Raw genomic sequence first — 27,357 nt, 5'->3', positions numbered from 1 at the left:
AATAAGCAGGAGAAAAAAGAGTGAGAGGAAACTGGGAATGGGTCTCAGGGCAGTGCTTTAGGAGTTACGCAGCATCTTGTGCCATGGCAGGCTAAACGGTACTTAAAAGTGCTGGGCAGCAGTGGAAGGAAATTGCAGCAGACATGTTAAAGCAATCTGAGAGTGGAGAGTCTTAAAGAGCATAGGGCTGTAATATTTAATAAGCTGGACGCCTGCCGTGAGCTCACCTCCTGCCACGAAGTGGACGGCTGTGTGGCGTTCGTTCCGTGCAGGGCAGCACTTAAGATCCCTGCCTCTGGACACCTCCTACAGACTACACTTTGCTGCAGGGAATTGATCAAAATACTGCCACCACCAGCTGAGACCTGTTAGTGTCTGAAGTTTTCTGCTTTAGTTGAAACGTGCAAAACATCTGGTATACCTTTGACCAATGGCAAACCATGTCTGTTAGAGCCAGGCAAAGACTGATCTACATTCACATTTTTCTTCATTGTATATTTGAGGCCGGGAACCTCTGGAAATCAATGTTTGAATCTGTTGTCAGTTCCTAATTATGAGACATTAGGCTTTTGGTTCAACTCTCGAAGCCCTAATCAATGGGACGGGTGGTAAGATTTGACCATTTTCCAATGTATCTTAAAAGAATATCACTTTTTTTTTCATTTTTCCCCAAACAAACTGACTGGTCTGGATTCATTTCTACCTGCAGGGTGGGCTGAGCTCTGTGGCCTATGTTCGTGTTGACCTGCAGGATGTTAACGACAACCGTCCAGCTTTCTACCCCCAGCAATATGCAGTGAGTTTGAGCACTCAGAGCACTCCCGGGACCTCTGTGGTCAGGGTGACAGCCCATGATCCCGACTCTGGAGAGAACGGCAGAGTGACGTACCGCACCTCACCTGGGGGAGGATCACCCTTCTTCACCCTGAATAAAGACACAGGTGAATTACTGCACACTATCACAGGGCACACACACACCTTAACATTTCTGTTTATGACCAGTGACAGACATCTTTTACATGGCCAACAAAACACATCATAACACAGTGTTTACACAACCTGTGAAGCACTCCATAACAGGTTTTATAGCATTAGGGAAACACACCAAGCCACTGGTTCTGTATTATCTTGTTAAATATTACCAGCAGAACACACTATACAATATTATTTTAAATTACCAGTGAAATCACAGTGGAAATCACACCAAAACACATTTTTTACCAGCAGAAAACACTAATTACAGTATTTGTATACCTCTAACAAAACAATGCATAACACTATTTTATAACACCAGTGAAAATAAAACCAAAAGAACAAAATCACAAAACAGCTTTAACACCACCAAAGAATCACAGCACATTTTATAGCACCAATAAAATACAGTATAACAGTGTTTATACCACTAGTGAAATAGGTTTGTAAAATGGTATACCGCCCAAAAAAAAATTCAAAGCATAGGACACAAAAAACCTAAAAAAAAGAAAAGGAGAAAAACACAGTGTAACATGTTTTATAATGCCCCATAACAGAGCTTTTATACCACCAATACAACCCCCATAATACAGCTTTAACCCAGCAGTACAACTCTCCATAATGCAACTTTTATACTACAGTACAATGCACCACAACACAGCTTTTATTTCACCATGTCAATGTTTTTATACATTAAACAAATGATATCATATCATAACACCAGAACAACCCATAATAGCATAACTCTTTTGTACCAAAACATTAAATTATAAGTGATTATGTACCTCTAGTGAACTCCCTTATATCCCTAGACCAAAACACCATAATACAGCATTTTATGCCATCAGCAACACTGCATGATGCAAATTTTCCAGCACAAGTGATTCAGAATGAACCCACTATCTGTTACTTGCATTAGGTAAGGACTTTTGTACCACATTTGTAGCTGATGTTGTATGTGTAACTGACATATTAATGGGTGTAAATGTACATTCCATGCAGAGGATTACAGGCGTTCAGATGGCGGTGGGTCATTTCTGGAGACTAGATTGTTTGCAGATCTGGTTCTGATGAGAGTGTTTTCAATTTCAGGAGTGATATCACTGTCCCGCTCTCTACACGGCAAAGCCAACTCAGTCATCGCCATGGTGATCTCAGCGCAGGATGGGGGTGGTCTCATGGCTGCATTCAATGCCAGGGTCAACATCAGCATCGTGGCAGGTCTGGTGGCGCCCCCTGTGTTTGAACAGGGGCAGTACTTCTTCACAGTGTCTGAGGATGCCCTGCGAGGGACACAAGTAGGCATAGTTCGCGCCAGCACCAAAACCGGTACGTCTACTGCAGAAGAGGACATTAGTAGAGGGGGTGTGGCATTTTCACATGCCAGAACTCACAAGGCATAGCTGTATTTATCAGTACCACTAGCCAAACAAGGTCCAGTGGGCTGAAAAGCAGCATAGTGCCTTTTTTCTTCACTCAGCAATACTTCTACAAATAGACAGCGAGCCACTGTACACACCTCATTTAGAATCAACATTAATCATAGATTATGTTTTCCCAGTTAGTTTTTGTAAGCATTTTCTTTGTATATTTGAGCCACGCCATCCCAAAGTCCTCTGTTCTCTTTCTTTTTTCCTCTCCAGGCATCTCAAAGGATATCTACTACACTATCTGCTCTGGTGACCCTGCTGGTTATTTCACAGTAGACCCAGAGACAGGTGTTCTGAGGACCAGTCTGCCGCTGGACCATGAGGCTCAGCCAACTCTGGAGCTGGAGGTTCAGGCACAAAGTGGAAACCCTCCAGCATTTGGTCAGACCCGTGTTCGTATTGCTGTGGTGGATGTCAACGATAACGCTCCAGTCTTTCTCCCATCATCTTCTGAATCTTTGATCCTTCCAGAAGACACAAGAGTGGGCTCAGTCATTTACAAGATCCAGGCTGATGACCCTGACTCAGGACCTAATGGCATCCTGACATTTGACCTGATCTCCAGCAGTGCCCTTAGAACCTTCAGTGTGGACCGTGGCAGTGGGGAAATCCGTCTGATTGGCAGCTTATCTTATGAATCCATGCCTCGGTATGACCTTCAGGTGGTCGCTAAGGACATGGGGGCTCCTCAACTTAGTGCAACCTTCACCTTAGTGGTCCACGTCCAAGGTGAAAATAGCCAGGGTCCTGTTTTTGACACCCTCACTTACCGTGTGGAGTTGAAGGAGGGCACACCACTCAACACTCGATTCCTACAAGTTCGCGCCCTCAACAGGGACAGTGTAGTCAGTTCAGGAATGGGCATGGTCCCATTGGCCTACCACTTGCAACCAGATGGGGATGCTGCAGGCTTTGGCATAGCACCAGACAGTGGCTGGCTTTTTGTTAAAAGTGCCCTGGACCGTGAGGTTAAGGAGGTGTACCTACTGACAGTGCTGGCCACGGCTGGCCAAGGGCGGCTGAAGAAGTCTGGCAGTGCCACGGTGCGAGTTTCAGTGACTGATGAAAATGACAACTCTCCACGATTCACCCAGGACAAAGCCTTCCTTGCCGTACGTGAGAACCTGCCAGCCGGAACAGGATTTGGAAGAGTCTCCGCCACAGACCGAGACGCAGGGCTCAATGGACGCCTCAGTTTCCGCCTCCTGCATCCAGACCGCCACTTCCAGATCAACTCTCACACAGGTGAGCTAAGGCTTTTTCAAATATTTTTCAGTATTAATTATTGCTAAATATTGTGTTTATTTCCCAGTGCTCAATTTCAGTGCTCAATCTTCACTGAGGTGTAAATCCTAACAGCTAAAACAGGAGTTAAAATTAGAAAGGATAATGTATTGCTGCCAAATAAACATGCGGCATGCTCAAACCCAAAACCTCTCTATAATTTTTTATCACTGAAAATGGCTAGAAAGTGATTCCCGGGTTCCCTATCATTAAGAAAAGCACTAGTTCAGTCCTCGGTGATGCCTGAACTATCTGATCCCAGGAGTACTAGAGGGCACCTTTGGCCTTGCTCTCTTTTTGTGCAGGATGTCCCTCCTCTCCTCCTATATTTGTCAGCTGATATAACAGATCTGGGCAGTTAGCTTTGTACTCTGTCATGTTTAGAGGCAGTGTGAAATGAGGTATTGGTTTGGCCTCACATTTTTGAGTAAGCACATGTTTGCCCCTACCCTCCTGAGGCTCGTGGTACTGTGTGTGAATGAGAGAGACTCATGAATGGGTGGAATTGGAGAGAAATTACATAGAGAGAATTCAGTGAAACCTGGGGATATAAAATAATTAATAATTATATTGATAATAATAATAATAATAAAAATAAGAAAATTATATTGTCCAGAGGTGTGAGTGTGTGAAGCATTGTTATGGACTGGTTTAGGGTATTTCCAGGCAGGCTCTGGACCAGAGGCGATTGCTCTAAGACTGCAAGGGAAGCTCAGCTTCCCTTAAAATGTAAAAAAAAAAAAAAAAAAGTGATCAAATATATACTGTTGTGTGTACATGTCATTGAATAAATATGCACTACAACACGCTCAACTTTTGTTCAGAATCAGCTTCTTATCACTGGTAAAGATGTGGCTTTCCTCTAAATCATTCCCGCAGCCTCACAGTGTTTTAAACAGTCTGGAAGCTGAGCGTCCACAGAGTTCAATAGTGAAGCAGCGAAGGTCAGCGAAACGAGACGAGCCATTGGATAAATGCTGGGCTTTGTCCCGCCCATCGGACGCTCAGCGTCTCTGGGGTCTATGGGGCAGTGGGCTGGCCTCGGCTGGCCCGGACGCTCAGCTTCTGCATGATGATTGGATGACCGGTCTGAGACTGAATCCCTTTTTGATTGACAGCGAAATGAGCGAATCAGCGATCCTTGGGTGTAAAATCCATAGGCGGACACACTTCACATGGGCCATGGCCGTTTAAGCAGCCTGGCCATTGAGAGGACACTAATACAACAGGGTTAAAGATCATTTTCTTAAAAAGGAACGGAGGGTAGAATTTACGTATAAATAAACCAACACATTTCATGATGAAGGCCGAAATTGAGCTTCCCCTCCTTGAAAGAGCAGCATCCGCCACAGCTCTGGACCCAACACAACCCTGAAGATAGTGAAGCACTTACAAATAAAGGAAGAATGAATGAATGAATAAATGATGAATTGCTGTCCCATTAAAAACATCTCCCAAAATACTTTTCAGGAGATGGAAAAAAAGATTTTATTCCAAGTCATTTTGGAGCAATTCTATTGGTTCATTCATCCTGAAATTTTCATGCCATGTGAAGTACAGCTGCTATGTTCAAATTATAGTAAACTAAAAATGGACAAAAATGGAGATACATGTTTTAATTGGACAGCGACAATATACAAACAAATATTGAAACTTGGCTTATCAGGGCTGTCATCACCTAGGCCCTCTGGATGAAATCTGAACATCCAACTGAACGACAATCTTAGCGTAACACAAAGGGATTATCTCTCTGTCGTAAGAAATCTTGTCCAATCTGTGTGATGTATTCTCAGAGCTCTGTGATTATAGATGAATGTGCTGAATAACAGGAGTGTGATAAATGAGGCTTAGCTTGCTGGCTTTCACACATTCTGTCCCAGTGGAAAGCAGAGGAATCTCCGGCAGCTCTTAGATTAGACTTCTGTCACAGCTCTGCTGAGGGGGATCCTGCCGAAGCAGCTGGGGTGGGCCATCTGCACCATCCAACACTGCTGTCACTGATATTCATCTTTAAGCCTCTGTTCTGTGCTCTCAGACACACTACTTTGTCTGTCTCTGTCTCTCTTTCTCTGTATTTCGCTCTCTCTTTTGCTCTTGTCAGCCTCCTGTCTTTTTCTGCTTCTGTCTTAATTTCTCTGTATCTATATGCCTCTCTCTCCTGCTGACCGCCTGTGTCGCTCAAAATTTTACCCTTACTCCCCTTTCTTATTTACTCAGTACATCCATTTATCCCTCATCCATGCCTCCATTAAACCTCATCATCGTCTTTCCATCCAAACCCTCATCCCTCCGGTCATTAATCCCTCTGTTCTTTTCCCTCTAGGAGAGATAAGTACCAGGTTAGCTCTGGACCGTGAGCTCCAGTCCAGTTACCAGCTGATTGTGGTGGTCCAGGACAGTGGAACTCCTTCCCGCAGTGCCACAGGGACGGCCTTCATCACCGTTCTGGATGAAAATGATAACGCTCCCACGTTCACTCACTCTCAGCCTGGACGAGAGATCTTCATGCAGGTATGAACTTGACTGTACCATGTGACTAAAGGTCTGTGATAAAGGGAAACGTTTTGAAATTCACAACACATTAGGGAGGAGCAGTATTAAAATCTCTTTATGTAATATCAGCAACTGGAACTCTATGATATATATTTGTATTTCTGGTGTGTAAAATTTTATGAATTAAAAAAAAACCCTCAATAATATCATCACAAGTACTAGGTATGTGATCATTAAACATTTCACAAAAAAGCTTTCCAAAATAATAAAGAGTAAACTTATTTAAACAAGGACCCCAAGTGTCATTAATGTAAAGCATTCATGAGAAATAGTGCCCTTTGAATTGTGCCATTCCTAATAGTGGGTGAGTAAGTGAATCAGTGAACCAATAACTAGTGACTGAAACAATCAGTCAGTGAATCAGTGTAACAGTGAATCAGTAAGCTTATGAGTCAGTGAGTGAGTGTTTTTACAGCTAAAAATATGAAAACATTACCACCAGGTTTACAGGTAAAACTTTACAAAAAATGTAAATGCACAAATCATCAGTGTATATTTGAGAACACATCAGCAGGCTGTTTAAATCTGTTTAAAAGTAATTGGACAAGCATTTATATCATTATAATGTTAGATAAGCAGGTGTCCACATTCTTTGTATCATATGTTGTTTCATTAAAACTGTTAATAGTGATATTCTTAGTCCCAAGGCTTAAGTAAACCATGTAAACAACAGCTTAGCCACTGAGAACTTCAATTACTGAGTTATGTTTGCACAGGTGCTGGAAGGACAGCCATCAGGAGTTTTGCTGGGCACGCTGACTGCCAAAGACCCAGACGAAGGAGAAAATGGGACCGTTTTCTATTCAATGTCAGGTGAGTGAATACTAGTGGCTCTAAATCAGTGATTATTAGCACAATACAAATCAATAAAATATACCTTTTTAAGTATTTGTCTACCATGATATGATACAGTCACATTGGCATATGGCTCAGCCTGATGCTTCAATTAGTTCCTCTTGCTATAACAGATACAAGGCATATGGCATGTTTCTCTATTTTACAGAGAATTAACATAGTTTCTTCACATTCAAGACCAAAGATTTCTCCCCGTGTATGTGCCATAAACAGGTCCCAGGGCAGAGCGGTTCTCTCTGCACCTCATCACTGGGGAACTCCACACCTCCAGCCCCCTGACCCACACTGAACGGCCAGAATACAGCTTTACCATCATGGCCACGGACCGAGGCTCACCTCCCAAGAGCTCTGCAGCCACACTGAGGATACAGGTCAGCATTCTGGCATTATTTATTTATTTTTTTATTATTATTATTATTATTTTTTTGCCTTAATAACGCAGTTTTGCTCTTTGTAATATCAATATGTCAGAAAGCTACAATATGCAAAAAATAGACCAGCCTGTTAGCTAGCCGATGAGAACTGGCACTTAGTGTTCTCCTCCAAGTGTGTTGAACTGTCATCAATTGCATGGAATTATTTTGTTTACCCCAGAACATGATATTAGTGATTTTTAAGAACACTATTTATTTTTCCCTCATACACAAATAAAGTTAGGCTTCAGTGTTAATTATATGCGCATTTCCTCCTCTACATAATCATGTCTTTAGAGGTCGATAGCTATAGTCCAATGGACTTTGAGGACTGAGTTTAATAACACTCTTCTCTGCGTGTTTTTTTTTTTTTTTTGCTAGTAGCTTGGTGAAATGTTGATAGCCTACTGAGAGATAATTATCAATATCATGAGTCATATATTAAAACTATGGGTCAATACACAAATGTGAGGAAAAGTAGGAGCTGTTGTTTGTTATTCAGTGCTAATGAATTTATCAGTTATGCAGATTGAAAATCCATTATGCATTACACAGCCATTCCACAACCATGTGGAATGTGTTTGTTTTTGTTTTGCATGTTGTGGATCAAAGTGCTTTCTGTTCATTCAGTAGGAATTGCAGTCTTCTGTTACTGAATGACTGTGTATTAATCTCCTTCTGTGCTCAAATGAACAGCAAACAGTGGGAATAATTACAAAGGCTTTTAGAAATGTGTTACTAGGTGTACAACTTTACAGATGGGTGATGGTTCTTGTTGTGTATTGGGTAACACTGATGCTCTCCACTCACTTGGGGTTTGCATCCCAGCTCAGGCAGGAACACCACCTTATACCAAAAGGAATCCTTCCTACATCTTTCTACTCTGAGAAAAGGCAATTTACTTTTTAGCTGATTGAATTTTATGTTTTATATGTTTTTGTTGTCAATATTAGTAACATAGATCACTATTAAATAAAATTCAAAAGATGTTTCCTAGCCATTTGCTAGCTCTCCAATTTGTTTGCGTATTTTAAACTGGTCTTATGTGTTTACGAAGCCCCGGTGTCTGAAAAAAAAAAAACTGTCTCTATCCTGCATGCTAGGTTTTCACTGGAGTTTTTTTAGACAATGGAGAGAACTTTGGTTGTTTTGGATCTCTTAAGGTGGAAATGTTTCCAAACTCACACTAACTGCAGATACAGCTTCAGCCGTGTACAAATAACTGTCTTTTTTCACCCTCAAACACACTGTCCCACTTTAAATGACACGGAGCTTCTGAATGCAAACAACCAGAGAGAACTGTGTTACCCCAGAATCATAGACTTCCCCTTTACTACTGTTGTGTGCTTAGCATTTGTTTGCTTTGTAAATGTTGTGATATGATAAATGGGCCACCGTACTCTGAATGATCACCTTTATCCTATGAATACATATTTCTGTCCTGATGGATATTAGTTCTTCCAGGGTGACAGTATCCCCATCCAGTGTGAGGGGTTTTGAATGTGGTCTGAAGTGCTATGACCCTCTCTGTCACTACACTCCAAGGGAAGATATTTGATTAATTTGCTAGTCAGTGCTTTTCACCACCATCAGTACCAAAGATTTGTAGCATTTAAGAAATGCCTCTGTTCCGGTGGCTCCAACACCTTATGTAGACACTATCACTGGTTTCTATGCTAGTGTCACTCATCTCTAGCACATGTACATATTCAATTTGTGCTTACCATGTGCATCATATCCACTTTCTATACTTCATCTGCTCTATTCACACTTTCTCATACGGCAAATACTCAGGAGTAGCTTCTGTCCAGGAACTTACTGGATGTTATTATCCCGCTCTAAGCTAGTGCCGGGAAAAAGGGCTCTCAGCTGTCTAAATTTAGGTGCTCAAAGACTTTTCTTACCAACGGCTGACTCTCAAGAGTCTCCTCTCTTTTGGCAGTTGTTGTCTGCAGCTTTTCAAGAGTATTATTATTTCGTGAGGAGCAGCGCTTGCGAAGATGGAGCGAATGCCTTCAGCTCCTCTCCTTTTCAGGTCAAAAGTGGCTCCATTTCAAAAGGGCTCGGTAGCTTTCCAAGCAGCAAAAAAAACTCTTCCTTAATGAAGATAATAATTTATTTATGACCCAGCTGCACTCAAACAGACTCTGTGGAGAGCAACAGTAGTAAATTTCCATTTGTAAAAACGCTGGGAAAATTCATTGCATCATTTCAATCTCTTCATTTTCCTCTCAGCCTTCCAAAACAAAGACGCAGGGCTATAATTGATATGTGATTGGATTAAGTGAGCCATTTTTAAGTTTGTTAAGTCTGGCCTTTCGGATGTCATCGTTTTAGAAAGCACTCGCTCGTTCCAGAAACAGCCGGGGCTGGAAGGAAGTGACCTCATGTTCATTTTACACTGGAACCTTCCCTGACGTATCATTTATTACTTAATGTGGAATTAATTAGTCCAATGTCATATTAGGTTTCATGAGAAGCCTTGGCTCAAAGCAAGTCTTTCAACTGCCCTGGTAGAGTAGGTATGGGTGTCTATTGGGAATAGAATGAATCATGGCTGAAGAGAATGGTTCATTTATGAACACCTGTGTTGTTGGCTTCAGCACATTGTCATCCACCACAAACAGCTTGTTCCATGCTTCCTGTCCAAGTACATCCATCTTATGAAGCTGCAAGTGTCACATTTCTGAACAATTCCAAGTTGATTTATTGGCTGTGGTAAGTCCCAGACCCAAACTCAAACAAGTCCCACATCCTCTCTGTGTCTGCGCGCTTGTTTGTCTATCCGTTCTTGCATCCGCCCATCTGTTCCACCCGTCTGCTCTTATGTGTGTCATTCCTTCAGTTTGTCTGGCTCCATACGCCTAAGCATCTCTCTCTCTGTGTGTGTGTGTGTGTGTGTGTGTGTGTGTGTGTGTGTGTGTGTGTGTGTGTGTGTGTGTGTGTGCGTGCGTGTGTTTGTTCTCATAACTATTAAAACATTGTATCATCAATGAAAAGCATAATGTGCAACTTTCACATTAGGCTTTACTTTGAAGCCCTTTGATTGGTCATCAGGAGCATCTTTTTTTTTGATATGCTCTTATCCAAAAATTTGAGCATTCTGATCATTTCCAATTCTTTACTTTTTAGATGAAAGTTTACTTTCATCTAGCATTACATTCCCTGACAGACATAGAGCCATCTGATTAACTATGATTAACGCCAGAAGGCTTGTAAAAATGGCCAAAAAGTTTTGTTTTTTTTTTTTGGTAAAAAAATTGTGTCCTGCAATATTGTTGTGATTTGTGAGCGTCTGTTGGCATTTGGGCCCCAAACTTCAGAATCAAACAGAATTTGGAAATTCTTTTTAAATTATAATGAACAGGGAAGCCATGTGTGATTGACATTAGCCTCACTTATCCACAGCAGCCTGGAGATTTGTTTTTCTCCCCCAGCACATTTGAAGTATCGCTACTCATGCCAATTGAAAATTTCCCATTTTAGTAAACAGTTGCATCAGTGGTTAACGTACCCTGCTATACATACGAAGATCTGTGTCCCTTCATATACACACTGTGTTTGTGACTGCAGACATGCCTGCACACATTTGATCCTGCTGGTGTGGGTTCATGACAGTTTTTTTTTTCTTTTTCGGGTTTCACTAGTGTTAATATATTGCTTTTTGCCTGCTAAACCTGAACGACAGAGTGTGTGAGGGAGGAACTGAAAGAGTGAGTGAGTGAGGGAATGAGTGAATGAAGTGACTAAATGAGTGACTAAATGGGTTAGGAAGTGAGTGAATTAATGAGTGAGTGAGGGAGGGGAAGGAGGAAGTGAGTGAGTGAGTGAAAGAGTGAATTAATGAGCGAGTGAGGTACAGACAGAGGATCCTTTGAGAACAAGTGTGTTTGTTCCGACAGGTTCTCAGCTCCAGCAAGGTGTCCTCCACCACCAACTCTGTGTCTATCTCCTTCAGTCCAGTGGAGGGAGCTAAGCCAGGCTCTGTCATAGGATGTGTTCAGTCGCCTGATGTTCACTCTCCACCTGAAGCAGGACTGGTCACTTATATTGTGGTTGGGGGTACAGATCAGGAAGGGACTTTCGTAGTGGACCGACAGACGGGGGATGTGTATCTGGCTCATGAGCTGGACTTTGAGAGGGAGCCACACTACACTCTCCAGATTGAAGTGGACGATTTCTCCACACCACTGCCCAGAAGCCATTTTGTTACCCTGGAGATCGATGTCCAGGACAGCAACGACCATTCCCCACAATTTCCTGAAGACCCCATCACAATAGTTGTGCCTGAGAGCATGGAGCCTGGGTCTACAGTTTACACCTTCCAGGCTACTGACAAAGACGGCAGTGGTCCCAACAGTGAAATGAATTACTCTATCATACAGCAATGGCCTAGTAGTCCAGAGCTCCTACATCTGGACCCCAGCACTGGAGTGATGACCCTGGGCCAGGTTCTGGACCATGAGAGCATCTCTTCCCTCCTGCTGGTGGTTCAAGCCACAGATTCAGCTTTGGATGTGGGCCAGCAGCGCCATGGGACAGTCACTGCTCGGATCTATGTTACAGATGTGAACGATAATGCCCCTGTGTTCACCTCACCTACTGTGGTCAGTGTTATGGAAGACCAACCAGTGGGCTTCGTGCTAATGTACGTCATGGCTCAGGATCAGGACCAGGGTGAAAACGGAAGAGTGTCCTACCGCATACAGGATGGAAATGCAGAAGGAAAATTCAGCCTCAATCCAAACACTGGTAAGAATTTCTAAGACACTCTGCCACATGTTGCATGAAATGTATCCAAGCGTCTTAATGAAATGTCAGTGACATGCTTTAGTCAAACACCACAGCAGTTCTCAGTGGCGCTTTCAGAGCCTATTGCTTTAAATGAGATTGAGCTACAGCTCAGTTCAGCACGAGAGCCCAGGATTGAGGAGTGGGCAGCAGAAGCTCTGGTTTTTAGCTCTTTTCACTTTCACTTTCTTATCATTTTCATATTTAATCAGGACATTTTTGTGTATGTTTCGCTCTCTCTTGTTATTTCACTGGTAGGCTCCAGAAATCTATAAAAAAAATCTATATATGTACACGCACTGAAAAGAATATGAATGCATGATACATTCCTGGTTCAAACACTTAAATAATAACTACAATAGATAAAGTACAGTGTTGGTATGACTCTTGTTTGTTTGACTCTAATTTTACTCCACATGACAAACTAGATTTGACTGAACATCATAAGGATTAATGCAAGAGCGGTAATTAAATTTTCCACTTACATATGTAAGCCTCAGTGTTTATCCCCAGATGCACTGCTAATTAGGACACGTTTTAAATCATGAATTTAGCTAAATATTAAATTAATTAATGAATCTAAGAGAGTGCAGAATGCACAAAGAAGAATGCAGTGTTTTATTGAGTTTCCCAAAGTGTAATTTAAAGCTGTGTTCAGAGCTGTTTATGTTTTACTGTAGGTCACTGTGCATAAGACTCCATGACACCTACAAAAGACTTTCATAACCCCTAAATTAGACCCCCACACATAGTTTATGATTATTTCCGCTGACACAGTTTGGTTAATACATGAATGTTGACATACTTTTTATGTCAGGTGATTTGTGTGTGTGTGTCTATTGGAATAAACTGTTTAACTCATTGTCTAGGTTAAGTACATTGTAGGTACCCCACAAACACTCCCCTGCTTGGATTATAGGGTGGTCTGAGTGGTGGGATGGGTTCTCCTCTCCTCTCTTTTTCAGAATGTCCATGGCCATATAATTATATGCAAACATTTAGCTGATATAAGAAATGCACACATCCTCATGGCCTTTTTTGCAGACTATTTATGTTATATGAGTTTGTCATATTGAAAATGCCTGGACTTGTAAATAAATAAATAAATAAATGATAATAATAATAATAATAATAATAATAATAATAATAATAATAATCGTGAGTGTGCAATAAATTTGTATCTAATCCCAGTAGTGTGCATTAAAATGTGAGGTAGATTCACTGTAGGGGATGTGTACTACTTTTCACTTCACATAAGTTATATACTGTTTAGCAGTCCCTAAACATTTGCATAGAACTGGATGCGTTTAATTTTGCACAGCTCCACAGCTCCACCTTTCAGCACTTGCGTCAAAGAACTCAAAGCCAGTTTCTTTAGTGAGGCAAGAGTGTTACTCATGCTGCTCGGCCTTTTTATTTGTGTGTGTGCGTGTGTGTGGTGTGCATGTGTGTATGCGTGCAAGGTTTCACTTTGTGGGGAACATAATCTGTTTAGTCATTTAAATTGTGGGGAATTGTCTTCCTTATGGTGACCACAAGCAAGTCCCCACATTGTAAATCATTCAGTTTTAAGGTGAAAATGTTTAAAGGTAAGTTTTAGGGTTAGACAAGTAATAGTTTTGGTTAACTTCTCAAAATGTAGGTCAAAATAATATCTCCACATTACAGTGAAAAATTTGTGTGTGTGTGTGTGTGTGTCTACCTTGTGGAGGCCATCAGCTTGTTCACACAATGTAAATCATTATTACTTTAAGGTGACAGTATGTTCTAAGGTTAGGCTTAAAGTTAGGATTAAGCTAGTGTTACTTATGGAAAAGTAAGTGTTAGTTCTGCACATATGGAATGAAAGTCTATGTTATTTCCCTACAATTCCCATATACAAGATTGTGTGTGTGTGTGTGTGTGTGTACACACCAGTGTGTGTTCATTCTCATGATATATAGCAGAGATCAGGAGACATCATGCCTACACTGCTGGTAGCTATTTACAGCATGTTTCTCCTGAGACAGGCGTCCCAGCAGAACAGCGTTCCTCTGCTCTGCCAGGCTTTTCTTTACAGCTCCTTCAGACATGTGTGAGCTTCACCAGGCAGAGCAGGAGCAAGCCCGAAGGCCCTATGCAAACATGGAAGCAGTTCAAACGTGTGCCGTGTGGGTTTAAACCCTAGACTCCATCCCTGCTCCTTTTCAAACACTTTGCTGCACTTTTTCAACCTCTAGGATCTGAACCGCCCCTTCTCACGAACTTTTAACAAAGCTGTAGGCCCTTTTTTTATTTTTTTAATTGAGATGTTCCATCACAACTGGGATATTTTCAGCTCTGTACCCAATTAGTCAAGACTGAAGTTCACATCTTTACATAACTTTTGATACCACTCATGTAAATTACATTTCATATATGTTTATGGATATTTCTTGTGCTGGTAACCCCACTTGTTCTGAATAATGGCTGTCTGCTCTTGCGCAGTATGTGCATTACTCTGATGCTACAGTTTCCTTTGAGACCAATATAGCAGTATCTATTGCACTGCAGCTACGAGGCTAATGTAGCTAATAAGTTAGCCTGTACCACACCAGTTACCCTTTTTTATATCTGAACCATTACATGCTCGCCTCCAACTGCACTAAATTGATTCATATGAACTAGTTATGTCTTTTCATATTGTATGGCATATTGGTGTTTATAAAATGAACAAAAGTATGGAAAAAAATTAGCCTGCCAGGTAGCTAATGCTACTCTTTTTAGCTATTGGGCCCATTCCTGCATTTTTGTAAATAGAAATTTGTCACACAGAGGCAAGGGAGTGAAAATTTTAGAATGAGTTGTTGATAGGTGCTGCTACCTTACGACAATGCAGGTAGATTGCAGATTATTCACCCTGCATTATCACATCTCAGCCATGTACATGTGTCATGTATTTCTTTGTGTTATCACACTTCAATGCATAATTACTCCACTTTTAGTCTTGTTAACCTTGTAGCTTCAGTGCAGTAACACTTACCTGACCCTATATATTCAGAGAAATTTGAAATCTGTAAAATTTGCACACTGTCTGTAATATGAGGCAGAACACCTTGTCCCTCAGCAGTGCTGTTTTTCCTTTGAGAGAGATTGTGAAGGAGTCTGAGAGGCTGCGTGAGCTTGAGCTGCTAATTCTAACCAGATTAAGGGCTCGGGGGCACGTTAGCAGAGTGCTAGGATGATAGAACTAAGGCAGAAATCAGAACCAGAACCAAAACAGCCTGCAGTGGCCATGATCCCGTGCCTCCGCTGCCCAGCTGAACGGGTGTGGTGGCTTGTGTAAAAAGCGTGAAATGGAGATCAGATCAATGAGGTTTCGTGTTGGTGTTGGGGTCTGGTTCGGGGGGAGTATGGAGGAGAGGGCAGCTGTAATTTGGGCAGGGCACGGCAGGCAGGGAGTTGCGTGTCTGGAGCTTTGTTTGCTTGCTCCCTTCCAGCGCTGAAGTGCTCACCGTGGAAAGAACTCATAAACTTTGGGCAGATAGTTTGAGCTTGTTACGACTACAAAAAAATTTGCATTCAGGTAGGGAGAGCTGTTTTCCCTCTTCCCTCTTCTTGTTTGCCCATCCCACCATTCTGTTCTCCTGCCTCTGTTTCTCACCTCTTTTTCTTTTTTTCCTTTTTTACCACAGAGAGGCGTTGGCTCTCGACTCTTAACTTTATGAATGTGGCGAAGAGAATCGCATGCAAGCGGCTAATGTAGAATCGGCTAGCGTGTGTGTGTGGGTGTGTGTGAACATCAAGCGTGCTTGTGCATAATTAGGAGCAAACTTTTTAATGTCTGTATTCAGTGAAGAAATGTTTTTGCTGCAAGTGGCAGAAAACATCATTATTGACTAATGAAAATTCCACTCCCATTAAAACAGTTACAGAACTGATTACATTTTTTGGCTAATGACTCTCTCCCCACAGGGTCTTTATCTATCCTCAAGCCGATTGATCGTGAGGAGGAGGCTCAATTCAATCTGACCATAACAGCAGAAGACCATGGTGTCCCCCAGCTGTCCAACACTCAACTAGTGACTGTGCAAGTGATTGACGTCAATGATGAAGTGCCATTCTTTGAAGAGAGCATGTATGAGGCCTTCATCACTGAAAACCAGCCAGCAGGAGCCACTGTTCTGGTGGTATCAGCTTCAGACTTGGATCAAGGTGAGATTCAGGCTCTATATGCCCTCATTGGTGGGCAATTGTATACAACCATTCCACCTATTAATGTGTTTTTGGACTGTGGGAGGAAACTGGAGCACCCAGAGGACACCTACTCAGACACAGAGAGAACACACCAAACTTCTCAAAATCAATGATGCAAGGCTCAAACCCTGAACCTGAAAAATATTAATAATTTTACAAATTACAAGCATTTGGTTCCAAATACACAAACATATTATAATGCTCAACTTTGGAGGTGATTCTAGAGTCATTTCCCATAATATATTTTGGTCACGAAAGTTTTTAAAAGTGGTTGAAAGTTGGGATAATAATGATGGTGCAAGGCATTCTAGATCACCCAGACTGTCACCATTAGATAAATAGGACTGAGGAGAAAACTATGAGCCTCGGAGTGTGGAAAATTATGCAAGAAGTTATCTGTTAAATATGTGTTTTGCTGTCTCTTGACTAGAAATTGAAAGTAAGGGTGGTCTCTAACTTTAACCCTGTGCTGTAAGATTTCCCATTCTCCACACTTAACAGAGTTATCCCACACTGCTTAAACACCAAGCACTGCAGCTATCTCTCCTTGTCTCCACCTTGGAGGTTCGTCAGACTGTGAAAATGAGGATAAACATGTTTGTTTATGAGCGTCATTTTCTTCCTGCATCTTTGTCGTGCTTGGCGGAGCTAAACACATCATGAAGACGAGTGGTTTTAATTGGTGGTGGTACTGGGGGAGGGCTACATTCTCCTGGCCTTACTCAGGAGCACATAAAACAGAAGGATTATAAACTGACTCCCCAGGAGCAATTAGTGGGGAAAACAGGTGATGCTCTGCCAGACTGTTCGCTGTTAGCACGCAATCTGGCAACCCAGTGGCAGGGGGAGGGAAGGCCACCATAGCCAACTGCTTAGACAGCAAAATAAACTACAAACAAATAAAAAAAGCCCAACACACCGCATGTGTTTACCCGTTTCGTGAGAAAAGCCAATTGTGCATTGTGTACACAGTCTCGTGAGAGCCGTGGCTATTTTCTTCCTCATGCAGATGTGGCTAATTTGATATAGATACTGTTCAGATTTAGCACAGGGACATGAGGACAGTCCTCTGAGCTTGGAGAGTGAGCTCTAAGCTACTGCATGACACAGGCAGGGCTGTATGAATTGGGTGCAGATGTGTGCAAAAGTTTGGAACACCCATATCCTCTTACAGAGAACACAATTCTGATTATTTTTAATGCTCATCTACTTCAATTTGCTGAGTTTAACCTACTGGGAAAAGAAAATACATGAAATATGACCTGTACAAATATGAGGCACACTCCTAAACACAGGATTAAACACAGTCGGCAGCTCGGTGATCCTACATATAGGGCTCCTGTTACACCGCTCCAGGGTCCTTGGTTTACAGATTCACTCCCGACCTCCGGGAACTGTCTATAAGAAATTTTGTATGTTCTCTCTGTGTCTTTGTGGATTTCTTGTGGGTGGTACAGTTGCTTCCCACAATCAAAAAACACTTGTTGGTAGGTGGATTGGTTCTGTGAAACTCCTATAGGTTTGTGTGTGTGTGTGTGTGTTTGTGTGTGTGTGTACTTATGGACTGGTGCCATGTCCATGGTGTGTTGCTACCTTACGTCCAGAGATTCCAGGTAGGCTTTAGTCCCACCGTGACCCTGAACCAGATACAGTGATGAATAAATATGAATTAAACACAACAAACCATCAGAAATAGTAGAAAAATAACACAAAAATGCCATGTTCTTTGTAGATGAATTCCAATGTGTTCTACCCTTTGCATATGACATTTTTTTTGTGTAAGGTTGCCCCTGTAGAGGATAAGTTTTCATGTTTTCACTTAGAAAATTTGTAGCTTTCTTTTTGAGCTGGAGATTTATAACGTTTGTGCACCATTTTAATATGGTTTCCCACAGGGAGCAATGGAGCTGTGACATATGGAGGCCTGACAGATGACGATTTCAGCATCCACCCAGTGACAGGTGTGATAGTAACCACCAGAGCCCTGGACAGGGAAGCCCAGGAGGATTACACAGTGACAGGTACTCTGCTGCCAGCAGCAAATAGCTGACTTGTTGTATTATGTATGAGATGAAAAAAGAAATCTGGCTCTTCAGCTACTAGTTGCCAAGCAAGCATGTAATTACTACATTTATGAATACAAATGGATTCAACAGTACCAGTTTAATGCCATAACAGGGCTGACATGAGCTCCTGCTGGAACTGTGCTGACATCTATTTCAGAGACTAGAAGAAACACCTTATAATTAACCTCTGTCTCTTTGAACAGTTTACGCAAAAGACAGTTGTTTTCCAGCTAATTTTGCCAAGGCCACAGTGCGTATCACAGTGTTGGATGAGAATGACAACAGGCCGTCATTTGGGAGGGTGTATTACAGCCTGGAGGTCCCTGAGAACCTAGACCCAGTGACCTTGTTCACCCTCAGAGCCACTGATGTAGACGCAGGCGATGGTGGACAGGTGCAGTACAGAATCACAGGTAAGAGCTACTGGTCAGCTACCATCCAACCATCCTTCCAAATGGCAACTGTCTGTCTATCTCTATCTATCCATTAATCTTGCGTCTTTTGGCTTCAGTCCCCTCAAAAATGACTTAATGTTTTCATTTATTTATTAGTGTTAATAATTAATATTCAAATGATTTTAATTATATATTATTAGAATGCTTATTATCATTCCAGTTTTGCTAATGAATTAGCTTATGTAATAAATGGTCTGATATCTGATGCATCTTTTTTAAGATGGAGACCCTTCGGGTGACTTCCACTTGGACCGTAAACTGGGTGTTTTGTCCACCTCAAGGGCTTTGGACAGGGAGCAGAAAGGTCGGTACACACTCACTGTGGAGGCTTATGATCTGGGCACCCCTTCCCTCAGCAGCACAGTCACCCTGGACATCAGTGTCCTGGACCTGAACGACAACAGTCCTGTTTTTACCAGCAGTAGCTACACAGTGGATGTCGCTGAGGACTCCCCTGAGGGGTCCTTTGTTCTGGAAGTGACCGCCACTGACCAGGATGAGGGCTCTAATGGACAGGTGTCCTACTTCTTGAGCCGAGAATCCAAAGGAATGTTCATTGTGGACCAGCACACTGGCCGCATCATCACGGCAGCTGCACTGGACCGGGAGAAAGTTTCATCTTACAGCTTCCAAGTGTATGCCATGGACTCCTCCGCTGGAGACCCTCACAATTCTTCTGCTCACATAACCATCCACATTCTCGATGTAAATGATAATGCTCCCTTTTTCATCACTGATCCCCTCATCATCAACATCACCAGCAGCAGTGTGGCAAGCCATCGAGTGCTGGCCACCATGAGAGCAGAGGACAAGGACTTTGGGGCAAATGGTTCAGTCTTTTATCGTTTTGCCAATGCTGTAAAAGGCTTCACCATAAACTCACTGACCGGAGACATTCAGGCCACAGAGAAGCTCCACAGCTTGACTCAAAACCAGCGGACCCTGATAGTGCAAGCCATGGACCAGGGAAGCCCTCCCCAGTCCTCACTGGGAGTGGTGGTGGTCTACATACGGGAGCAAAGCTACAGGGGTATCCGCTTCAGCCGTAACTCCAAGGATGTCAGTCTACAGGAAAATGCAGCTAAAGGTAAGGGCTGGGTTTAGCTCAAAGTTTCTTTATCAAGCTCTGTGTTTCTAAACAAGGCTGTTTAGACAAGGGGAGATGCTTGATGCTCATCCTGTGAGTAGTGGAGTAGAAAATGCCCTGTTTAACGATATTTTTGCTCTTGTTTACTGTATTTTTATAATACAAATTACACCACAGGAATACAACAAAGACCTTACTACAATGTAAAAGTCCTCAGAATATAGTATATGTATTTAGTAGCATTATTTGTATTTATTCAGTAGTATTGGAAATACATATTAAGTAGTTTATATATGTTTATTTAGTAGTGTAGGGTTTTCAGTAGTTTTTTATACATATTAAATACTATTTGGAATTTTTATGTATTTAGAAGCCAGAAATCTGTATTCAGTCTAAAGACATTTACACACTGAACACGATTTGTTTGTGTGACTTGTATAGATGACAGTAAATTGATTGGAACACATGGATAAATGATTGTTCAACAAACACAGATGTACAGACACCAAATTTCAACACGACATTATAATATTTGCCCTCTGTTCAATCATTGTGAAAGTTTTCCAGAGACAAAAACTGGCCAGTCTTTTTTTATCTTTGGCTTTAGCATCGCAACAACCAGTTTTTTTGTGTCTAAGCTCCCAGTCAGACAGAACTGCCTACGTATGACTGAAGACACATGCCTACAGAAAAATCATTATAAAATATTAACTCTTTTATGAAACCCTTCTTGCGGCTTTCCGTTTTCGAAAATCAGATGTACACAGTTTTGGTGTTTACGTTACGTATGAACAACGAAAGTCTTTTGCATATTTTTTCCTTTATGCAGCTTAAAAATAAAGTTGAACCAGGTGCAAATCTTCCAAGAAAATTTAATTTTGTCCAGTGTGAATAGTTTTGATGAAAATAAAAACCTGTATTGAACAACAATGCATATTCATGAAGTATTTATAATGTGGAGTCTACATATGCCAGTAGTGTTTTTTTTTTCAATATTACGTTCTTCATGGACCACTTAGGGACTGCAGTGGTGCAGATCCAGGCGCAGTATCCTGATGGATCCCGTTTTGGAATTGCCTACAGCATCTTCAGTGGTAACAAGCTACAGTCTTTCAGCATCAGCTCTACTACAGGTGAGAGTATAGTTACAGTTTACAGTGTTCAAAGAAAACATGTCCAGTTATTTTTAAACCTCCATCTAACACAACTCAATTCTATGACTGTAGCAGTTGTTTTACTGCGTATCTTTTTTTCTTCAGGAGAAATTTGGGTGGAGAGCTCCAAAGGGCTGGACTTTGAGGAAACCCCACGTATCCGCCTAGTGGTCAAAGCTGAAACTGCCTCCTCCAGCTCCTTTATGGCAGTTAACTTGATCCTGCAAGACGTCAATGACAACTTGCCCCGCTTCCAGCTCCACAATTATGTGGCTTATGTTCGTGAGGCCCAGGGCTATGACTTCCCCATCATTCAGGTGCAGTAGCTCACCCCCATGTTTTCATAAGGCCAGACTCTTGTAAAAGTGCGAATTTGTGGACTAAAAGCCCCTTGTGCCCTTTTTAATGGCAGAGATCTGAACAGTTTCAGCACAGATCTGTACAGTTTCTGCGGCTTTCCCGTCATTGTTTTTATTACTCAAGATTAAAATAGAGTCTCAGCTGTTCTGCACAACTACAACCATATTCCTTTCTTTATTCTCTCTCAAAAAAAAGGAGCGCTTCCAAGTCCAATATTACTCAGAGTTTCATGTTACATCTCAGCAGCTGTTGCAAATCCGAATGTGTTTTCTTTCTAAATCTGACCGATAATTTCCTCAGGTGCTGGCGGATGACCTTGACCAGGGTCAAAACGGCCAGGTGACCTACTCCATTAGGTCATCCACCATGAGCGGCCTGTTCAAGATTGATTCTCTCACGGGCAGCATTTCAACAGCAGCCATCATGGACAGAGAAATCTGGACACAGACCAAGTATTTCATTGTTTGTGTTCTCTAAATACTGATAAATAATATATATGTCCAAAGGTTTTTAGGCACCCCTCATGATTGTGTTAATTCAGCTATAACTAGATGTTAAGGTATATGGACACTGTGGAGCAGAGCTTTGGAGCTGTGGGAATGTTTTCTCTGAAGTAATGGATCTCCATCCACTACTTTGGGATAAGTTGGGGTGGTTTCTGTGATCCACAATTAATCATCCAACCTCAGTATATATTTATATATGATCCCATTCATGTTCTTGTGGCTGCAATCATCAAATGTTCACAGCAATATTTTATGTAGTGTAAAATCTTCACACAAGAGTAGAGGCTTGTGTCAAACATAATAATACCCAATTGTAGCTTATTGGATGAGCAATACTGTTGGCTATTCGTTTTTATATTCGAGGCTGAAAAATAGACCCATGTTTCTAAAATTGTTTTTGTGTGTTTACAGGTTGGTCGTCATGGCGACGGACAGGGGCAGCCCTCGATTAGCAGGCTCCGCCACGCTCACCGTTATCATAGTGGATCTGAATGATAACCGGCCCACCATCCCCATCCCTCGCGAAGTGAGGGTCCCTGAGAGTGAGTTGACTGGCGAGTGAACTCAGTTGCTCTGATGTTATCAGTGAACTCTAGCCGATGCTCCGGTCAGAAGTGGGTCAGACTCACAGTGCTGAAAGATCAACTCAATTACAATTACCTCCTCTCCCCAAATTGCTTCCACTGATCACATCCTGTCAAAAGGATGTAGGATCATATTTTCCTGGATTTGTGAAAATGAAAAGCAAATACACAGACATGACAGCCCAAGGGCGGAAAGCTGTAATACTCATGTACATACTCTGTTATTCTAAGTGACCTCATGAAATTCAGTTTTCACATGTGAATGTCAATTTATTTCTTTCAGACACTCTGATCGGAACAGTGATCACACAGGTGACGGGGAATGATGTAGACTCTGGCCCTGCACTCTTTTATTCTTTGCATCTGGATGCAGACTCCCAGGGGAAATTTGGGATACACCGCTATGGAGGTGGGGTCTCACTGACTGGTCAGTTGGACTACGAGGAGAGGACATGGTACACTGTGACTGTCAGCACATCAGACTCCATGCACCAGAGCCAGGCCAATCTGACAGTGCTGGTGGAGGATGTGAATGATAATGCTCCAGTCTTCACACAGGCTTTTTACCAGGTACAGACAGTAGGAGAAATGTTTGATTGTTGTTAAGATATTATATGTTGGATAATGTATTTTATGGAGATAACAATTCCATTTGAGGATGCAGTAGATACATTTTTTAAAGGAAAAAGCTGCAGTATGTGATTGAGGTGAAAGAACCTGGGTGGCATGCGTATAAAAGACCAGATAAAATAGGTGTTTACAGGAGGATTAAGATTAAGTCTGCTACATCCCTGTTTGCATAGTTCAGCTTTAGAGGCCAAAAAGTTTGTGTGTATGGTGTGTTGTGTGTATAGTTATGGATACAGACTTAGTCACCAGGGAGGCCAATGTGTTTCTATCTACAGGAGCGTGATAGGTCTCTAAAGCTAGCTTGGAGTGTGCTGGGTCTGGAATGTCAAATCTTACTGTTGTGCATTCCAGAAGTTTTGTGGGCTTTATTCAGTGAAACACTGAGTAAGGGAGGTGCCTACATGATAGCAATGTGGTTAATAGTAGGAAGATAGTGGGTGGGGCCCTGTATGAAGCTCTAATGGACATCTTATCCTTTGTATAATTACAAATAATTATCTGAACAGTAAGTGAAATTCAGCTTATGTGGGTGGAATCCAACCACAGTAGCCAACATGTCTTGAAGGGTCTTTATTGTAAGTTTTTATTGTCCCCATTATTGTATAGAGAAAATGGGGGAAACAAGTGTGTCCTAAATTTTGACTAGTAGTTCATTTCAAGTTTTCCCCTTCACCACCATTTTGATTGATCCTTTAAAGCCAATGCAGAAAGAAATAAAAATCATTTACTATTTAGTATGGAGCTTTTGGAAAAAGAAAAGTGAGTGCATCCAAGAACAAAATAAAGCTCATGGGTCTTTTCTGTCTTTGTCAAAACCTGTTTGTTTTGTGTCAGGCCACACTTGCTGAGCACTCACCAGCTGGTAGTTCTGTTATCACTGTTACTGCCACTGACCAGGACTCTGGAGAGAATGCAAAGGTCACATATAGAGTTGTGTCCTCAAAAGACATGTTCGCCATCAATCCAAGAAACGGTATGTGTTCATGACTTGTTGTCATAAACCCCTATGTAAATTTCTGGTTTGAAGGCAAATTCCTGTAAATTTAGGTGATAAATATTTTTCATCTAGCATGATGTTTTCTCTCTGTACAGGCACTCTCTTCATCAACCAGAAGGTAGAGTTTGATCCTGAACATCCATCCTTCCTGGTGGTGATTGAGGCTTGTGACGGTGGAACTCCATCTATGACGGCTCTCACCACTGTTCAAGTCCATGTGACTGATGTCAATGATAACGCGCCATTGTTCCACCAAACAGAGTACAGAGCTGCTGTTTCAGAGGATGAGCTCCCTGGATCTACAGTCCTCACTTTAGAGGCTGTTGATGCAGACCTTTTCAGAGACAACTGTGGATTTGATTTCGCTATCGCCAGTGGAAACACCGGCAATGCCTTTCAGATTGAAAGTAGTGTGCGCTTCATAGAGGGTCGTGGATTTCAGATAGTTGGAACTCTGATCTTAGCTGAGAGGCTTGATTTTGAACTAGTGCCTAGCTACAACCTCACTATTGTGGCCTCAGACCGTGGCATCCCTCAACAAAGCTCTAGTGTTCCTGTACTTATCTCAGTAATGGACACCAATGACAATGCACCAGCCTTCAGTAGGCCAGAGTATAGTGTTGTCCTCAATGAAGGGACAGAGACTGGTAAAGAGATACTAAGATTGTCTGCCCTGGATCCAGATTCCACTCCTAACGGAGAGGTGCAGTACTCTATCAGCTCTGGAGACGAGAGTGAACTATTCTCTTTAGACCAGTGGACTGGTGCCCTTCGTCTGCGGAGGTCTTTAGATAATGAGTGGCAGTCCACTCATACACTAATTGTGCAAGCCACAGATGGTCAAGGCCACTTTGCTCTTGCTCCTGTTACTGTAGAAGTCAAGGACATCAATGACAATCGACCTTTCTTTCCTCTTAATACACTAATGGCCAGCATTCGAGAGAACCGGCCTCAGAACACCCTTGTCACAATGCTGCATGCCATTGATCACGATGCTGGATCGTTTGGACACCTTAGATATTACATGGTTGACAAATCAGGAAATGGCAAAGAGTCTTTTGTGATCAACCAGACTTCTGGGGAAGTTAGAACACGTTACAGTTTTGATTTTGAGAAGATGAACATGTTTCACTTCATTGCTGTGGCAATGGATGCAGGCAATTTCTCAGCAACTGCTACAGTACAGGTATATGTGACTGGGGAAGATGAGTATGACCCTGTTTTTACCAGCTCACACTTTGCCTTCCACATTCCAGAGGGAGCAAAGAAAGGGCAGAGCATTGGTCAAGTTCTTGCCAAAGATGAGGATGGAGGCGTGGATGGGATTGTCCTGTACTCTCTGTCAGAAAGTTCCCCATACTTTGAAGTCAACATCTCCACAGGGGTCATCTCACTAAAGATGGATGCCTATGGCCAGCATGAGAGCCGCTCCAAGAGAGATACCCGTCAGATGACCCTAGAAGTGATAGCCCACAGCCCGTTGGAAAGCTCCCGCATAGCTACGGCTCAGCTTAGTGTTGACGTCACTCACACGTCCTTTGGTTTGACTTCAGACATGAACATGCTGCTGGCAAGTGTCATCGCCACTTCTTTAGTGGCTGTAGTGGTCTTGATCATAGTCGCTGCTGTGCTTTTCTTACTGCGATCACGACGGAAGAAGTACCAAGAGGCTCATGCTAGAATCATGAACCCTGGCACTGTACTGGAAACTCTTGATGAACCCAGAGTCCATGGCAGTGAGAAACTCTATCACCAGACTCTTCCAGGATATGCTGCAGACCAGAGTAGTGGTGGAGGTGGGCCCTATGCGCGAGGAGGTTCGCTGGACCCTTCCCACTCTAGTGGACGAGGCTCAGCTGAAGCAGAGGCAGCAGAGGATGATGAGATCCGCATGATCAATGAGTATCCACGTGTCTCCAGTATTTCCTCTTCCATGCAAGAGCACATTGCTGCCCGTGGACCTGACTCGGGGATCCAGCAAGATGCTGACCAGCTCTCTGACATCTCTGGTGAACCTGGAATGGACCCAAACCAGTGGTTTAAAGGCAAGAAGATGGGAAGCCTAAGTGGCACTCTCTTGGCAGGTCAGACCCCAGTGTACCGGGATGAAGGTGGTGTATACCTTGGGGTTGGAAGAGGACTCAATATCTCACAGACTAAAGACTATGCTTTCCCAGAGGATGGCAAACCTTTAGTGGATGGTTCTCTGACAGCAATTGTGGCCAGCGATGAGGAACTGAGGGGCAGCTATAACTGGGACTACCTCTTAAATTGGTGCCCACAGTTCCAGCCCCTGGCAAATGTATTTACAGAGATTGCTCGGCTAAAGGACGAGAATGCTCCAGTTAACACGCGGCGGCCATTTCAGCCGAAATCAAAGGCTGATCCCAAACCCAGAATCGACCCTCCTCCTCTTATAACATCTGTAGCTCACCCTGGAGCTAAAACTGTCCTTCCAAAACCTGCTGTTGGACGAACTCTTCCCCACCTGTCCTCCTTAAAACGTTCCCCTATCAGCCATGATGGCTCTGCGTCCTCAATAGCCATGTCCCCCAGCTTTTCACCCTCCCTTTCACCACTTGCTGCCCGTTCCCCAGGCATCTCTCCCTTTGGGGTCAGCCAAGGCCCATCTGCCCCCATCAGCATGACTGAACACTCTGTAGAACACAGTGAAGAGGTTGAGCTGAGAATTTAAAGTCCTTAAAAAACTTGTACTGTTCCAAAAGCATCCCACCGGACTCGGGACCCTGTGCATGACAGATGTCCAACATGGATGTGATATCATGAGTAATGTCATGTCATGTAGCCTCACTGGCTGGCCAGAGAGCTGAGGATGCAGTGTTTAATTTGGACAAAGTACTTTGAAGCCAAAATGGCTTCTTACAAATGTTCTCTCCACAAATATGACTTGATGCCAAGGGACATGGCAGCATTTGCACATTCTATTGGAGAGCTAAGTTTGATGTCAATGTTTTTGTAAGAGGAGGACACTTTTTGTATTATAT

General features: G+C 42.5%; 1 protein-coding gene across 1 annotated transcript in view; it reads left to right on the top strand.

Moving 5' to 3' along the window:
• Positions 1-27,357, top strand: part of dchs1a (dachsous cadherin-related 1a) — a 152,185-nt gene that overhangs the window by 114,398 nt on the left and 10,430 nt on the right. Inside the window, exons 4-22 of the mRNA XM_066677655.1 lie at positions 710-941; positions 2,065-2,301; positions 2,616-3,647; positions 6,010-6,197; positions 6,956-7,052; positions 7,308-7,465; positions 11,410-12,259; positions 16,232-16,471; positions 18,409-18,534; positions 18,783-18,992; positions 19,255-20,121; positions 21,141-21,254; positions 21,381-21,592; positions 21,936-22,087; positions 22,553-22,683; positions 23,009-23,295; positions 24,190-24,328; positions 24,448-26,696; positions 26,733-27,029. Of these exons, the coding sequence (XP_066533752.1) occupies positions 710-941; positions 2,065-2,301; positions 2,616-3,647; positions 6,010-6,197; positions 6,956-7,052; positions 7,308-7,465; positions 11,410-12,259; positions 16,232-16,471; positions 18,409-18,534; positions 18,783-18,992; positions 19,255-20,121; positions 21,141-21,254; positions 21,381-21,592; positions 21,936-22,087; positions 22,553-22,683; positions 23,009-23,295; positions 24,190-24,328; positions 24,448-26,696; positions 26,733-27,029 (7,818 nt within the window). The remainder of the gene's footprint in view (positions 1-709; positions 942-2,064; positions 2,302-2,615; positions 3,648-6,009; positions 6,198-6,955; positions 7,053-7,307; positions 7,466-11,409; positions 12,260-16,231; positions 16,472-18,408; positions 18,535-18,782; positions 18,993-19,254; positions 20,122-21,140; positions 21,255-21,380; positions 21,593-21,935; positions 22,088-22,552; positions 22,684-23,008; positions 23,296-24,189; positions 24,329-24,447; positions 26,697-26,732; positions 27,030-27,357) is intronic.

The sequence above is a fragment of the Hoplias malabaricus genome, chromosome 1 (genome assembly GCF_029633855.1).
Source record: "Hoplias malabaricus isolate fHopMal1 chromosome 1, fHopMal1.hap1, whole genome shotgun sequence".
Classification (NCBI taxonomy): Eukaryota; Metazoa; Chordata; class Actinopteri; order Characiformes; family Erythrinidae; genus Hoplias; species Hoplias malabaricus.
The sequence above is the reverse complement of the archived record's forward strand: the minus strand, read 5'-3'. Positions and strand labels throughout refer to the sequence as shown.